Source organism: Ctenocephalides felis, unplaced genomic scaffold (genome assembly GCF_003426905.1).
Source record: "Ctenocephalides felis isolate EL2017-DRISC unplaced genomic scaffold, ASM342690v1 CF-g0.4_SCAFFOLD_01886, whole genome shotgun sequence".
Classification (NCBI taxonomy): Eukaryota; Metazoa; Arthropoda; class Insecta; order Siphonaptera; family Pulicidae; genus Ctenocephalides; species Ctenocephalides felis.
The window spans coordinates 34,585,672-34,601,187 of NW_020538040.1; the positions used below are offsets into that span (position 1 = coordinate 34,585,672).

At 29.0% G+C, this 15,516-nt stretch overlaps 1 protein-coding gene across 1 annotated transcript; it reads right to left on the reverse strand.

Annotated features, from left to right (window-relative positions):
- Positions 1–14,602: 14,602 nt before the first annotated feature.
- Positions 14,603–15,235, reverse strand: LOC113374884 (spindle and kinetochore-associated protein 1-like). Its single transcript, XM_026614844.1, has one exon. The coding sequence runs from the start codon at positions 15,233–15,235 to the stop codon at positions 14,603–14,605; it is 633 nt and encodes a 210-aa protein (XP_026470629.1).
- Between the last annotated feature and the right edge of the window lie 281 nt (positions 15,236–15,516).

A 15,516-nucleotide genomic window follows, 5' to 3' on the forward strand; every position in this document is an offset into this window, starting at 1 on the left:
CAATACAACAAAAAGCCTGGCGGCAATTTGCTTTGATTAAACGAGCTTTTATTAATAGCAAATAATCAAGTTGAATTAAGCGAATAAATAAATGGCAATATTGTTTGCAGCTTTAAGGATTCAAATTTGAAAATGAAAGAATTACAATTTTAGTATTGCCAAAGCTCGCCAATTGGTGGAAAATAGCAGAAATCATAAGACAAAAATTAAATTATTTAAATCAAGAATGTTTGAGAGATATCCATCTAATTTAAATCAAGAGATTAAATTATTTAAATCGAGAATGTTCTAGAGAGATCTAGCAAAAATATGTACCAAATATATCAGATACTGACTACTTAAGTAGTCAGTATCAAAAACAATTGTTTTTAGCTAAAAATCGACGCAGTTAATTTTAATTATTTCAGACGCTTAATATAATTTTGTATAGAAATTAATGAAAATTAAAGTATTTCAAAATTAAAAGTTAAAAATCTATTTGTTGAATACCAAAATCTATGAAAAAGTTAAAATTTATGTTATATGTAAATTCTTGTCATTCTTGACGAAAAATATATCAACTGGCCGATTATTTGCAAAATTGTGCTACATTGAATTATCTAGAAATTTTTTTTTATAAATATCGAAAAATAATTAACTTATCTAAACACAATAATGCTACATAAATATTATATCATATAAAATTAGGTTAAGGGGGTTGTTCGGTTTTTATTTTTTTTTTTTTCGATTTTGAGATTTTTTGATATTATGAAAGCTAAAAATTATTAAAAAAAAAAACATTTTAATATATATTTTTTGACGAAGTTATATATATATATATATATATATATATATATATATATATCTACATGTATGATTCTCTGAAACGGTTTTTTCATCGCTCCGCGAGCTATTGTATGCCAGCTACTCTCTTTTCATTATAATACCTCATGCACATGACCTTTTTAATGTGTCAGCATCTTTGAACACCATGGTGTATTTAGTACATTAAATTAAATGGTGTATTTAGTACATTATATTAAAAACTTTAAATACGTTTTTCTCAAATAGACTTTTTTCAATGCGATGCCACAAATTAAAAAAAAAACAAGTCGACTTGCATTTTTTTTAATTTGTTCACCACTGCAATACCTAGTCTCCCTACCTCAAACAACTTGATAACATTGCGGGCCTTTTTTGACACTTTTTTTAAAAATAGCTGCCATTTTTTTCCTTCTTGCTTTTTTTCTTTCATTTTAGTAGGGGGACTGGATTCAAACATCTTCTTCAACGTAGTTTCTTTTTTTTGTTTTAGGCGATGCGCAACGGATTTATCTGTGGCACCGCAAAAGAGATCGATTTTGCAAGGCCAACTTTGTCGCCCCCTTGTTAAAAGATGACAGCGAAAAAAAAAGAAAATATTGTAATATTCTATGATTTTGCAATTTTTGTTTAATAAAACCGCATGTCTCTATGATAAATACATTTCGAGAAAAGCAAAAACAAATACCTTGCATTTTTTGTAAAAAAAAGAACAACCCCCTTAATAAAAAAAGTGGCACAACCGTACCCAGTTTCCCTTGATAGGTATAAAAATGATCAAAACATCACTGGGCATAAATTTCCTTGCAGTTAAAAAAAAATTCCAAATACTAATTTTTTACCAATATTCAAAATAATCGAATCTAATATTAAGAACTATCATAAGCATGGTATATCCGAGAGAACAAAGGCGTGCAAATAATTTCCAACCCCGATGCAATGATCCTAGTACGTGCCTGTTCGCATTTTATACTCTTGGTGTATAAAACGTGGCTCGCATCGCACTGGAATTGGATTTTTCAATATTTTTCAACGTTACCCTCAAACGAATAATTGCTACAGCATTTGCAAAAGCCCGATTACGCGAATAAGATATTGCTCGGCGTTCGTTCGGTACGTCGAAGGGGGTATATTGCTTGCATGTATATTATTATTGCTTCGCGGTGGAGGGCACATGTGGGGGGAGGACGATATATACATATATACACATATGTATACGGATTGACACTTATTCATATGTGCAAGTACGTAAACATACATCAAAGATAAATATATGCATAAAAACCCTATGCACTAGAACAAGCATGCATACAAATACAAACTTTTCATCAGAAATGAAGTATTCAGACATTGTCAAATATATGACTGAAAATCCTATCAAGAAAGTTGTTAGATTGATTTTATAACAGAAACTAGTGGGGCGCATGGTATCGTGCCTTAAGGCAAATTGCTGGAACTTTCCGTACCAGAATTGAATACTCGAGGGAAAAAATCAGTAGTCAATAAATATTTATCAATGGTTAATACCAATTGTTGTAAACATTTTCAAATAGAAATTATTTTATTCTCTATTTTATTTACTACTGTCCAGTTAAGGACATTTAGTAAATTTGGGGAATTTACAATTGTCAGTCGTAAAGGGACAACCCAATAGTTGTTTTCCCATTTGTTTTAATATTAACAATAATTTAATGATAATGATATAATCTTAACTATTTACTCATAGATAATTGATGATTAACTTATTATTTTATCGTTCATAATATATATATATATATATATATATATATATATATATATATATATAGTGACAATCTTACCGCTCAAGACTCTTGAGAAAGTTTATATTAGCAAGAGGTGCCGAACAAATCCATCTGAGGATATATTTCTTACGATTAGAAAAATTTACATTTTCAAACTATATTATACATTTAAAATTCATATTTGAAATATAAAACTTACTTGTTAGTATATTATTGAAAATTTTGAAAAAAAAACTAGTTGATCTTGGTATTTTATCTTAAGGCAAGTTACATGAACTTGCCTCAAGAAACACCCGATATGTGTGAATAATCGACTCAATCAATAAAAAATAAATTAATTTATGAGTTATTAAAAGTATTCCGAGTGGATTTATTAAACATAATTGAAAACGAACGAACACGTTAACTCGAAGTATTTTCTAAGAACAAATTTTCAAAAATCAACAGTTTTTATAATTGAACCAGCTTTTGCAGAACTTCAATGCTTTAGTAAGTTTATTAAGACCAAGTACTCTATTGTTATACCAAGTAAATAGTCTAATTTTAATTTGAACAAACGTCGAGAAAACTACTCATTTTCTGAAACTTTGATGAATTTTTAAAATTAAATTACTTGTCGTAAGGCCGCAATATTTTAGTAAGTTCTATAAGACCATGATACATATCGCCAAAAAAGATCCATAAAAATCGGCTCCAATTTTTTTTCAACAGTTAATTACAAGAAAACGGCTCGATCGATTTTTACCTAAAACTAATCAGTATCATTCCCAACTAACATCTTTCGAACAGTTTTTGATTTTATAAAATCGGTTCGGTAGTTTGAGGTTAAATGTGGGCGAAAAGTTTAACACTTTTTTCAAATCACAAAGAAACGGCTCGGCAGATCGTCTCACAAAACTGACAAACGATAGTTTTCATTGAGATACATCAAACGGCTTTTAAATTTCTGAAATCGGTTCAGGCGTTTTTGAGAAAACGTCGATCAAATGTCTAATTTTGACAAATGCCAAAAAAACGAATTCAATTTTTGCAAACTTTGGCGAGTTTTTAAAGTTAAACGAGTTGTCGTAGGGCCGTAATATTTTAGTATGATCTAGAAGACTATAGTATCTATCGTCAAAAAAATAATAATAAAAATCGTCGAAAAGAATTTTTTTAAAGCTTTATTACAAGAAAACGGCCCGGCCGATCTCTACCAACAACTAATCAGCACGATTCCCAACCAATATCTTTCGAACGGTTTTCGAATTTTCATAATCGATTCAGAATTACGGGTTAAAACGTGGATGAAAATTTTTCACTTTTCTGCGATTTACAAAGAAACGGCTTGGATGATCGTCGCGCAAAGTTGATAAACGCTAGTCCTTAACGAGATACATCAAATGGTTTTTAAATGTTTGAAATCGGTCCAAAAAATCTGTTCACACACATACAAACACACACATACACACATACACACACACATACACACATACACACATACACACACACATACTTTTTCCAAATTTGGTTTTTCCAGAATGGCTTGAAACGTCGATAAAACATGAAATTAGCAAATCAGATTTTTTGATGAAAACATAAACTTCTCCATCGGGAAGTTAACAATTAACAATCTTGGTATGGAACTCAACAAAATTTTAACAAAATTAGTACTCATTTTCAAAAATTTTATCAAATATCTGATAATTTGATATGCGTATGTCTAATGATAATTTTTTACCGCAAAATATATATTTTTTTTTACTTTTTCCTCTGTATCTCCAAAACCTCTAGACCTACTTTACCAAAATATTCAGAAACCTTTGAAACGTAAACATATATAAAAATTTTCATTTTAGATTTCTTAGCAATTACTATAACTTACCCTACGAGAAGTTAAATATTGAAACTTATAAAATGAAAAGCGTTTAATAAACATAAGTCAAAGATTTAAAGTTCGATGAGATGATTTTAATAAAACCGTAAAACCGTAGAGAAATCAATTTGCAATCGATTCGATTCGATTCCGAACAAAGTGTGGCACTGTCCATATCTATCTGGTTCGTATACTCTTTTGGCGCCGCGTCTGAGGCTTAGAATAAATTGGAAATGTGTCTGATCGAATCCTATTATCAAAAAAGTATTCGTTCGCGTTGCCCGTAAAAATAAAAGTCAAAGCAGCCGGATGTGCTACGTACAGTGAATTTGCTTTGGCGCGCATTTTTTAACGCCGCCGCCGAACTCTCGAATCGACAACGATTGATAAAGAAGCGACCGCAAAATCTGAACCGATCGAGGAAAGATCGAATCAGATAAATTAAATATTCATATTTATTTGGTATTATTGAATTTTGAACGATTTGAAATCAACTTTAAGTGAATTGCTAATTGTTACGCAAGTATATATGCATGGCATGATGTCGAAGTAGGACATTTTATTTTAATTTGAAGAAATTGCATTTTGTATAACTTTGGCATATGCTGTGCCAGAAATATCAATTTTATCATTGATATTTCTGATTTTTGATATTTCAAATTTTTTGGCCAAGGCATTTTGCCACGTATATTAATTGTATTTTATATCCTTTCCTATTCGATTTTTGTTTGATCCACTTTTTTTTTGACTTCATTGAATTTTTATAATTAAATCATTTCTCATGCGCCTGTTTTCTTAATCCTCGAATTACCATTTTGGTTATAAGCCGCATTTTTTAAACCTTTTGGCAATGATATTTCTGGTTTCTGATATTTAAATTTATTTGGCTAAGGCATTTAGCCACGTATATCAATTGTATTTTATATCCTTTTCTATTCGATTTTTATTTAACCAACTTTTTTCAACTTCAATGAATTTTCTATAATTAAATCACTTCTCATAAGACTAAAATATTTTATTTTTTGAGATGTTTATACCCTCTATCAACATGTGAAATTTTATCAGAACTGTAAAGTGAAGTGTGAGAAAATTCAAATCATTTGTTAATGAATATGTTTTTAATTTTCCATACTCGATTTACTTTTGACCCTATTTATATTATTATTCATATAATAATTTAAATTTTGTATAATATTCACTGAAGAAGAGTCACTTTTACTAATTTTTACTATGACCCTGCTATCATCATCAAAAAATTATTTGTAAACTCTTTTAAAATATCGTACTTAATTCAGATATACATATTATGTCTTCTTCATTATTTTAATATATATTTACCTACTGTACCACGACGAATTTAATATTTCATATATCATATATACTTTTAAATAGAAAAACAAATATATTATTTTTATATTTATCTATATTCTATTTTATATTATTTATTAATTTACCGTAATCAGTAGTTCATTGTACTTACCTTAACGACCGTTTGACCAAATGGCTGCAAATTATAGTATTCTAGAGCCTTTTCCATGAAGTAATATGGAGACAAAAGGCAAGAAATGAGCGGACGTTTTAGTCGGTATTATACCCAGTAGGTATTGAGTCCGACATACCCAGGCAAAAGACCTAGTCTGGGATGCGTAAATGCATTTCCTTCGCTATACAAAAAAAAAAAATCTAAATGTTTTATAACTCATTAAATTTTTGCAATAGCATTCGTCTACTTCGAAAAATAATTTAATACTATTTTAATACTGAAACTCCATTGCCATTTTTGAATGAATATTTATCTAAAATATTCAAAAAACTATTTTTGGTAGATTGCTTCATGTAATAATTATTTATCAACATTTTGCCAAAGTGTTTAGCAATACATATTTCACATTTTGAAAAATTGGTGGGCAAGTACTCATTGATTTTCTCATTGATTTGATTGTTAATACGCATATGTCTTTGTCTATTATATTGCAATTTTGTAAAACTTGGGCATTAGATATTTAATTTCTGATTTTTTATATTTAAAATTTTTGACTGAAGCCTTTAGCTACGTATATTAATTACATCTTACTATATTCGATTTTTGTTTGATCCACTATTTCAACTTCAATGAATTTTCTATAATTAAATCACTTCTCATAAGCCTATAATATTTTAAGCTGTTTATGGCCCCTATCAACATGTGAAACTTGGAAATCAAAGTGTAAAGCGAAGTGTAAGAAAATTAAATTTATTTGTAAATGAATATGTTTTTAATACCAATAATTTAATTTTTGTTAATGATTATATTTTCAACACAAATTATATTATTATTTATATAATATTTTAAATTTTTTTGCATGAAAAACTTAATAATTTTTACTGTAACCTGCTATAATATTATTTTTCTTAATTTTCTGCGAGGCAATTTAACAAGAGTATATTTTTTTTAATTAAATTGTATGATTTTAATTTTTGAACATATAAAACGAATATTGAATACTTTAGAAGATCTTTTGAATATTCACAAGTTATTAATGGTGTGATAACGTTGTTGCTGAATGTCATCAAATTCTTATCCAATCTCTATTCTAATTCTAAGTTTTAGATTCTCTAAAATCTAAACAAACTAACATATTTTTCAATTATTATTGCCACGTCTAACGTTTTAAACTCACCTATAATGCAAAAGTCTTACATTTAACTATACAATTAAATTTTTCTGCTATTCATTTGAGTTAGTGTTATTAATTAAAACACCCTACAATTATATAACGGACTTACTTTGTTGTGCTGATTTTACTAATTGCATTTTCATTAGATCTTCTCTATATGCTATGAAGTATGAAACTAAATAAATAAATAAATAAATAATTTTTTCAGAAAAATCACAACCACTTGCAATTATAACCTTGTATTTCAAATATTTATTTCAATTGAGACAATTAGATTACAAATCAAACTAGTTACAAAGTACTTTTTTAATGATCTTGATTTTTATTTTAGCTATTATTGATTTCGTGTGCAAATACATTTAGTATCAATATTTGTCAAACTTTGTGCACATACATTTAGTAAAATATTCCTTTGACCAATTTTGTATTTTCTATATTTCGTAATTCATGAGTAATCTATGTAAAGTGCACCTTTAAATAATAATCCTGAAGGACAATATTAAAATTTTCTACATAGTTTGTTGAATTTTGGTATTTTATCTCGCCTTTTTCTCGAACGTCTTTTACCAAAAATTCCACCGTTTACTAACACCCTTCACTAAATGTATCTTTAGAAAATCATTATTGAAATCTATAATGCAGTTTCCTGTGTTGAATTTTCTGAAGGGCGGATAACGATATGTTTTCTTAATCTCTGATTTACCATTGTTGTTGTAAGCCGCAATTACGATGTACACGTAGCAAAAGTTGTCATCGCAATCTTCAAAAATAAATTCATCATCTCCGACTGAGTTTGGTTCCAATTAGTGAAATTAATCCGAAGATCAATCAACTGAATTCTCGCTTATTTTCTGATTTATCTCTAACTTGGCTTTTGAATGGCTTTTAAATTTTTGAAATCGGCCCAGCCGTTTATGAAAAAATGTCGATATACGGCAAATATCTGTTCACATACACACACACACACACACACTCACACACACACACACTTACACATACTTTTTCCAAATTTCGTCTTATTCGATTAAAAATAGCTTGAAACGTCGAGGAAACATAAAATTAGCGAATCGGATTTTTTGATGAAAACATAAACTTCTCCTTCGGGAGTTAAAAAATATATTAATTTTTTTACGAAGACCACCTTTTTTTTTATAACATCGAACAAATTATGTTTCTGTTGTTTACGAAAAATTGTCTCAGATATTTATTGGTAATATATTTTCTGCAACAGTAAGATATCTTCAAATATCTTAATAATCAGGCACAAAGCAAAAACAATGTTAAACTCTTCTTATACAGAAATAAAGTGAACTTCACTCCGCCTTTTCTTCGATCTCGAGAATCAAATAAATCTAATCAAATCAATTATTATCGTATCATCTGAATCTCCGTATCGACTATGGAAACTAGTGTGCTTGAAATAAGTCCACTTGAAAAGTCTGCGATTCGCGAAAGCTCCCCCCTGAGCTTTTTGAAATGAAATAAGTATCGTAGAAGCTGCTCTCCCTTGCGAGATATACGATACAATTAAACAGGGATTAGGGCACAAAAGATATATTATATGCGTAGACTTGTACATTTATGTGCGTGCCGTCGTCTCGCGCCGCCAAATATTTATGTGCAATGACAGCATAAATGTACCTAGCATCTCGAGAATTTATTCATATTTGTATATGATTTGATATTAGACATTCCAAACCATTTGTAATTAAAACTAATATCTTCTGAATTTTCCAAATTCTATTGTTGATGGGGTTTTTTAATTGGATGTGCATGCAGTATTCAAATTCGTTTTTATGTGTTCAATGAGGGTTATGTTGATGATCTATTTTCAAATAGATTACTTATGCGGATTAAGACTAAGTTCAAAGCAATTTAACAAAGAATTATACATAATCTATTAAATATACGACAATCAATGAATCAGTATTTTTCGCAGTTATTGCAAACCCTGTAAATTTTAACATTCTCATGTAAAAGTTTTAATTTCCCAAAGGTGAAGTTGGTTATCGCTAAAAATCCGTTTTGCTATTCATGTTTTCTTGAGGTTTTAACTCGTTCTGTATCGTTTGACACCAAGGTTAGCATTGTATGTATATGTGAGCCAAATTATAACTTTCCTTCAATGTTTTCTTAAAGACGGCTGCACTGATTTTAAAAATTTAGAATGATGAAACTTGTGATGAAACCTTGTGATGAAACCTTGTGATGAAACCTTGTGATGAAACACCATGAAGACTTAATTCTCGTTATTTAATTTTGTGAGATGATCGGCCTAGCTGTATTTTATAATAAGAAGATATGTAGAAAATTTGTATACGTTTCCGAAAGAATCTATTTTGAAAATTCTCAAACTGTTTGATGTAAATCAGTTCTGAATCAAGTTTGGAATAATGTGGCACATTCTTTTGACATATAGGACATGTTCGTTTTTTTGGTAAATAATCTAAAGTATTCGTCAGATATAACTAGCAAGTTTTTTGCAAATTTGTATAAAAACTGAATTACTTGCAATAGTTTATAAATGACATTACTGAAACTCTGTATATTTAAATTAAAACATTGATTTCTTGTTGTCCATTTCATAAAGTCCACTACTTTCATGTATTGAGAAATTTATGCATCTGCAAAATGCCATTTACACTTAGTATATTTTTATTGAAATCAGGACCATTCTCAGTGTTCTGTAAGCTACTCTTAGGTATTTTATACTAACTAGTTTTTATTAGAAGGCATGAAACTTTAACTGTACATACTGCACATATACAACATACATATAAAGTGTTATTATATATTTATTCAACTACAAAATGCAACATTCATCTAGTTTGTTTTTATTATTAAGACAGATCAGAACCATTCTCAGTGTTCTGTATGTTATTTTTAAGTATTTTTTACTAACTAGAAGGCAACCCAATGACTGTCCTCTTTTTGCGAAGAAATAAAGTGTTGCATATTCCAAAAATCTATTTTGACTTGGAAACAGATTTAGTTGCAAATTTTTAAATTAAAACTGATATCACTACTGCTTGAGATCAGTTTATACGTAGCACTGAGTTTGAACATGATATCTCGTGATTGAAAGGCCGATTTCCAAATTTATTACCAGTTAGTTAATTTTATTTTCGAGACGTTCAATACTTATTCTATGAAACATAATTTTTATCCAAATTATTTGATTTTATTCGTCTAAATTATGCCCAAACTTGATATTATCTAAGTAATTCAGATCAATGTGAGCACAAAATATTTTTAATAGGCTAAATAAATCAGTAATGGTCCAATAATGTATAAAAGGTTGATCAGTATAAGTTCAATATTGAGAAAAAAATAATTTGCGTTCAAAATTTTTTATAAGCAAGAGCACAAAATAAAATTGTTAGGGTCAATATTAACAATTAGTATGAGTTCATCATCATATAGTAAGAAATATTAGTTTGCCTTTTACCTGCCTAATAGTTAAACAATTGCTTTCACTATAATTAAACATTTAATTATTTCATACTTTCGTAATTATATACTAAAACTAATTTTAAAAATTTTGATGAATATTTGTAGGAAAGTAACAAATTAATTATTGTTTTTTGTTGATTTCACAAAGTGAAAATTTGATTCGATTTTGATTTTGTTTAAATAATCAATTTTTCAATTTTGTACTTTATATGTAATTCACTATTTTTATTATATATTTAGACTATTAGTTAAGCTTTTTAAGTCTCCTAGATTTCAAAGATTCACAACTTTTCAATCAACATAAAAAAAGAGATACCAATGGGTAAACTCTAATTTGGTCTTAACATTACAAATTGCCATTCATTATTACTAAATGTTTTCTGTATTTAAAAAAAGATTGTAATTGCATCTTGAGAAATTAAAAAAAATTCAATTTTAATAAGTTGCCGAAAACGTGATGTTTTTGCGAGATCACTCTTTATAGTGTAATTACAATCAAAAATATAATTCCTTTTGATACATTTGCAACAACTATAACTATTTATTAAATTATTTTATTTTAATTTTATTAAACTAATTGAACAGTTGGATCGATTTTGATACTGTTTTAAAAATGCTCAATTTTAATAAGTTACAGAAAACGTGATGTTTTTGCCACACTTTATAGCACAATTACAATTAAACTTTTTAGGGAGCGTCCATTAATTACGTAAGGTTTTTAGGGGAAGAGGGGGGGTTTGACAAAAAATCACGAATTATAATGTGGCAGAAGGAGGGGTATAGTATAGACTTAAAAAAACAAAAAATCAAACATTTTCAAAAAATTAAAAAATTTACTGATTTATCACGTAACTAAAAATACACGTAATGTTTGGGGGGAAGGGTGGGTAATTTTCAATATCACCACGTATTATGACCAAGGGGGAGGGGGGGTTCAAAAATCCTTAAAGCTCGCTCACGTGATTAATAGGCGCCCTCTTATTTAATTAATACTTGCAGTAACTAAAACTAATTTTTAAATCTTTTGTAATAAATTATGTTGATTTTACTAACTGAATAGTTGGATCGATTTTGATACCGTCAAATGCACTCAATTTTAATAAGTTGTTGGAAACGTAATATTTTTTGCGATGAAGATCAAACTCTATAGTTAGCATTAAAATGCTAAAAATAGACTTATCTGTTTCTCAATATCCTATAAGATATTTTTAGAAATATTGCTCCAAAGATAGTAATATTCAATTTTTTTGTACGTATTGATTTTTGTTGTTTTCTTCTCTTGTATGGGATTTTTCTTTTGTTTTCATGTCTAGCTGTAGATAATGCGACTGTACACATTTATCCATATACCTACTTGTACGTATTTTGTGTTTGTAAGACATTCAGAATATAAATAGGCGGAATATAAGTGAGTGAGCGGAACATTTAGAACAGAGCGAAAGCTCGCATAACAAGAGCTGATTTCAAAAAGCGTCGCCCATAAATGTAGGGCTGCTAATAATAAAATTAATTGTAATGAAATGTTTGATGTTTGTTATTCGTAAACTGTAAATTTATGTGCCGACCGTAAAATAGACTAATGTTATGGCAAGGCTATATTACGCTGCGTTTATTTATATAAAATGGTACTAAATACTGTCAACATGCTATGTGGTTGCCTTGCAGTCAGGTCTTATAGATATAAAACCCAACCTAGAAAACGCACAAACTTCAAGCAAAGAATCTTATCATAAGTAAATCTTTTTGATGTGTTATAAGATATAAGTGAAGTTTTTTTATTTGAATTTTGGCTTTTTATTTACATTAGTGATTGCCATGATCTTATTTTATTAAATTAACTTCAATTTTTTGTTATGTCTTTTCATATGACTACACAATTTAATTTAATGTATGAAGGTTAAAAAGGGTTACTACTGGGTTTTAGAATTTATATTCCATAATTCTCAAATATTCTCAACATTTTTGCATTTGCAAAACTGCATTTTTTCTTTTTTTTGTAAAGACAATGTAATTTGACATAGAGAATTTAAAAGAAATCCTTCTTGATCTATAACATAAACACACACATTTATTTTATACAAATTTGTTTTATACAAATACCAATTTTGGAAATCATATATTGAGTATTCGTATCATATTAAGCTGCAATAAGTATTGTCATACATTTATTTACAATTTTTGTTACAACTGTTATTAAAACATCTGGTAGGGAGAGTCCCCAAGTGGCGGACACCTAAGGTTATTTATAAACAAATTAAAAAATATTTTACAAAATGTTTATAAAATTATGACTTATATTGGAAAACAAAGTTTGAAATCAAACTCAATTAACAAAACCGCAATCTTTGCTAAAAAATAATAAATACTATCAATCAAACTTTGCTATAAAAAATATGATTTTAAACAGTGGCACCTAGTACCGGACATTTCAAAATAACCTGCATTAATCACATATCTAGCCATATTTACGCTCTGGAATGTCTGCACAAGTATCTTTGACGAATATTCTTAGATATTGCAAAAAAAAGTCACTATTCATCCACGCTTTTGGCTGGGCCACTCCGATGCTCTCAGCTAGCGCATGCATAAGCTTTTCATTCTTTGACTAGAAAATTTGAAAAATGTGGGTATGTAGTGACCGTTAGCACTCATACAGAATAAAATTAAATAATCAACCGCAAAAAACTTTTATTAAAAATCATACCTGTCCAAGATATTTCGATTTCTTAAAATCGGTTTTTGAGACATATTATACTAAAATCATTTTTCTAAACTAGCCATTCCAAAGGAATTATGCAAAGGATAATCAAAAATCTTAATTGTATATATATAGTTTTTCTTACGTTTATAAATGAAATGGCCTGATACTAGCAAAAGCAAAAAATTTGCGAGTCCGATTTTTAAGCTAAGAAAATCTTCTCTTTTGGAAGTCGACTAATATATCTTTGACAAGAATGATTTTTTGGGTGATCAAACCAACCTGTTTTACAACACTAGCTCGCACACGGCTGGGTAAAATGAAGATTTTATGGCAATAAATACGAGAGCTCAATGGGCCGTGATGCATTCAATATAGCATTTAAGATGCCCCCTGGAAAATGCGAATCTGAAGGAGATACGTTTACACACGAATTCACTAGTGCCAAAATAAGGGAACCTTGATATATATCGTTCAGAACAACCCAATACTACTTTCTATAACTAATATAATTAATTATAAAACCGAAATATAAAATCACGTTTTTTGTCGTTTTTTTTACTATTCGAGACACTTTCAGATCATTTTAGTATAATCCAGAAAAATGAAAGTTTGTTAGGATGGGTCATTTTTTGCACTTCTCAGTTTTTGGTATGTGGGTCAGTTGAAGAAACATCGTCAAAAAACTATATATTAAGATAAATATAGTTTTGACTCCAATACTTATTGAATTATTATTAAAAATACCAAAAGGCCACCCAAACAAATAATTAAAAGAATTGAGTGAGGAAACTCCTACTCGAAGATTAAAAGAAAATGGACATACGAACATAAATAAAATGTAAAACAAGTTCCTCTGCAGTTTTATTTAGATCTGATGAAATATCAATAGTATCTAACGCATACCTGCAAATGTCTTTACTTATTTGTACCATTTATTTCATGTAACTTAAATTCCTATTAATTCAGTTTTACAGCTTCATGTATTTTTTACTTGATATAATATTGAAACCCAAAGAATAATAATATTAACAATAAATTAAAATAAATAACAAAGATTAATAAAAACTTCATCTATATTTTATTTATACTTTGGAATTAAAAATATGTTTATAGCTGTTTATAATTGAAATAAAGTACTAATATTGGAAAACAATTTTATGCATGAGTTAATAAGAGGACTGATACAATGCATTCCTTAATTTATATTTACTTGTTTTGATGATGAAAAAAAAATTAAGAATATATTACAAATAATATTTGTTCAAGATTATGAACATTTTAATTAGAGATACAATTTGTTCATGTGGATGTGAACAATTAATATGTCTGAATATTATTATATAAAATTCCACACAACATTAGCAGATCAGCATTACAGGAAACAATTTTTTGTGTCGCCTCCACTCCTTATTTCCTTGATGCGTTTTGCATGGCGCAACATGGCCAAAAATATTTTGTTCTGGTTATCGAGAGGATTTATACCAATATCGCTTGTCATTATGAATTTGATTCCACTCTCATTCACCGCCTCCAACCTTTTGTACTCGCTATATTCGTGTAGTTTGTATCTAGGCACTTCGTGTCTAGGAAGTTTCAGAAGCTTGTATTTATAGTAGGCGGCATTATTGATTAACTCAATAAAATCATTAATCGTTTCAACACGCAGCCTGCCTCGTAAATAATAAGGAATGGATTCAAATTCCTCAAGTTTCATATATGAAACTTGAGGAACTCCATCGACGGTAATTCTTTTGGTTACTCCCGTAAGAACAGGGTCTGGAAGGTTACTTTGCGTCATGAGACTGCCTTCGGAATGCTGTACATTAGATCCTAAGTGAGTAGATTTACTGTTATCTCCACATGACAATTGATTTGCAGGGACCGCAGTTAACGATTTTCTGAGTCGATTCAGTCGTGCCCTGGTCTTCTCTATAAGGCTCAGCATTTCTTGCAGTTGTCCTTGCATGCTCCCATTGCCATCGGCTAACTGCTTGATTTCGTTCATTTTATCTATAACACGTTTATACTGACTAAATGTGCAACTAAATAATTTTATGAGAAATTCAACAAGTTCTATCGTTGTTTTTCTAAGACGGTGATACATTTATTTTTACATACCAGGACACTTTGTTGAATGCACATGTAATTTAGAAACCAGCACTATGGAAGTAAACCGAATTTTATTTTTTTTGTAAATTACATCACTTTAAATTTATGAATTTTGAGTTGTCCACAACTTTTGTTTCCAATCCACGCCACCTAGAAAATATTAGAAATTGTTTTCAA

Coding starts and splice junctions, on each gene's coding strand:
- LOC113374884 (XM_026614844.1), bottom strand. CDS start 15,235: ATGAACGAAATCAAGCAGTTAGCCGATGGCAATGGGAGCATGCAAGGA.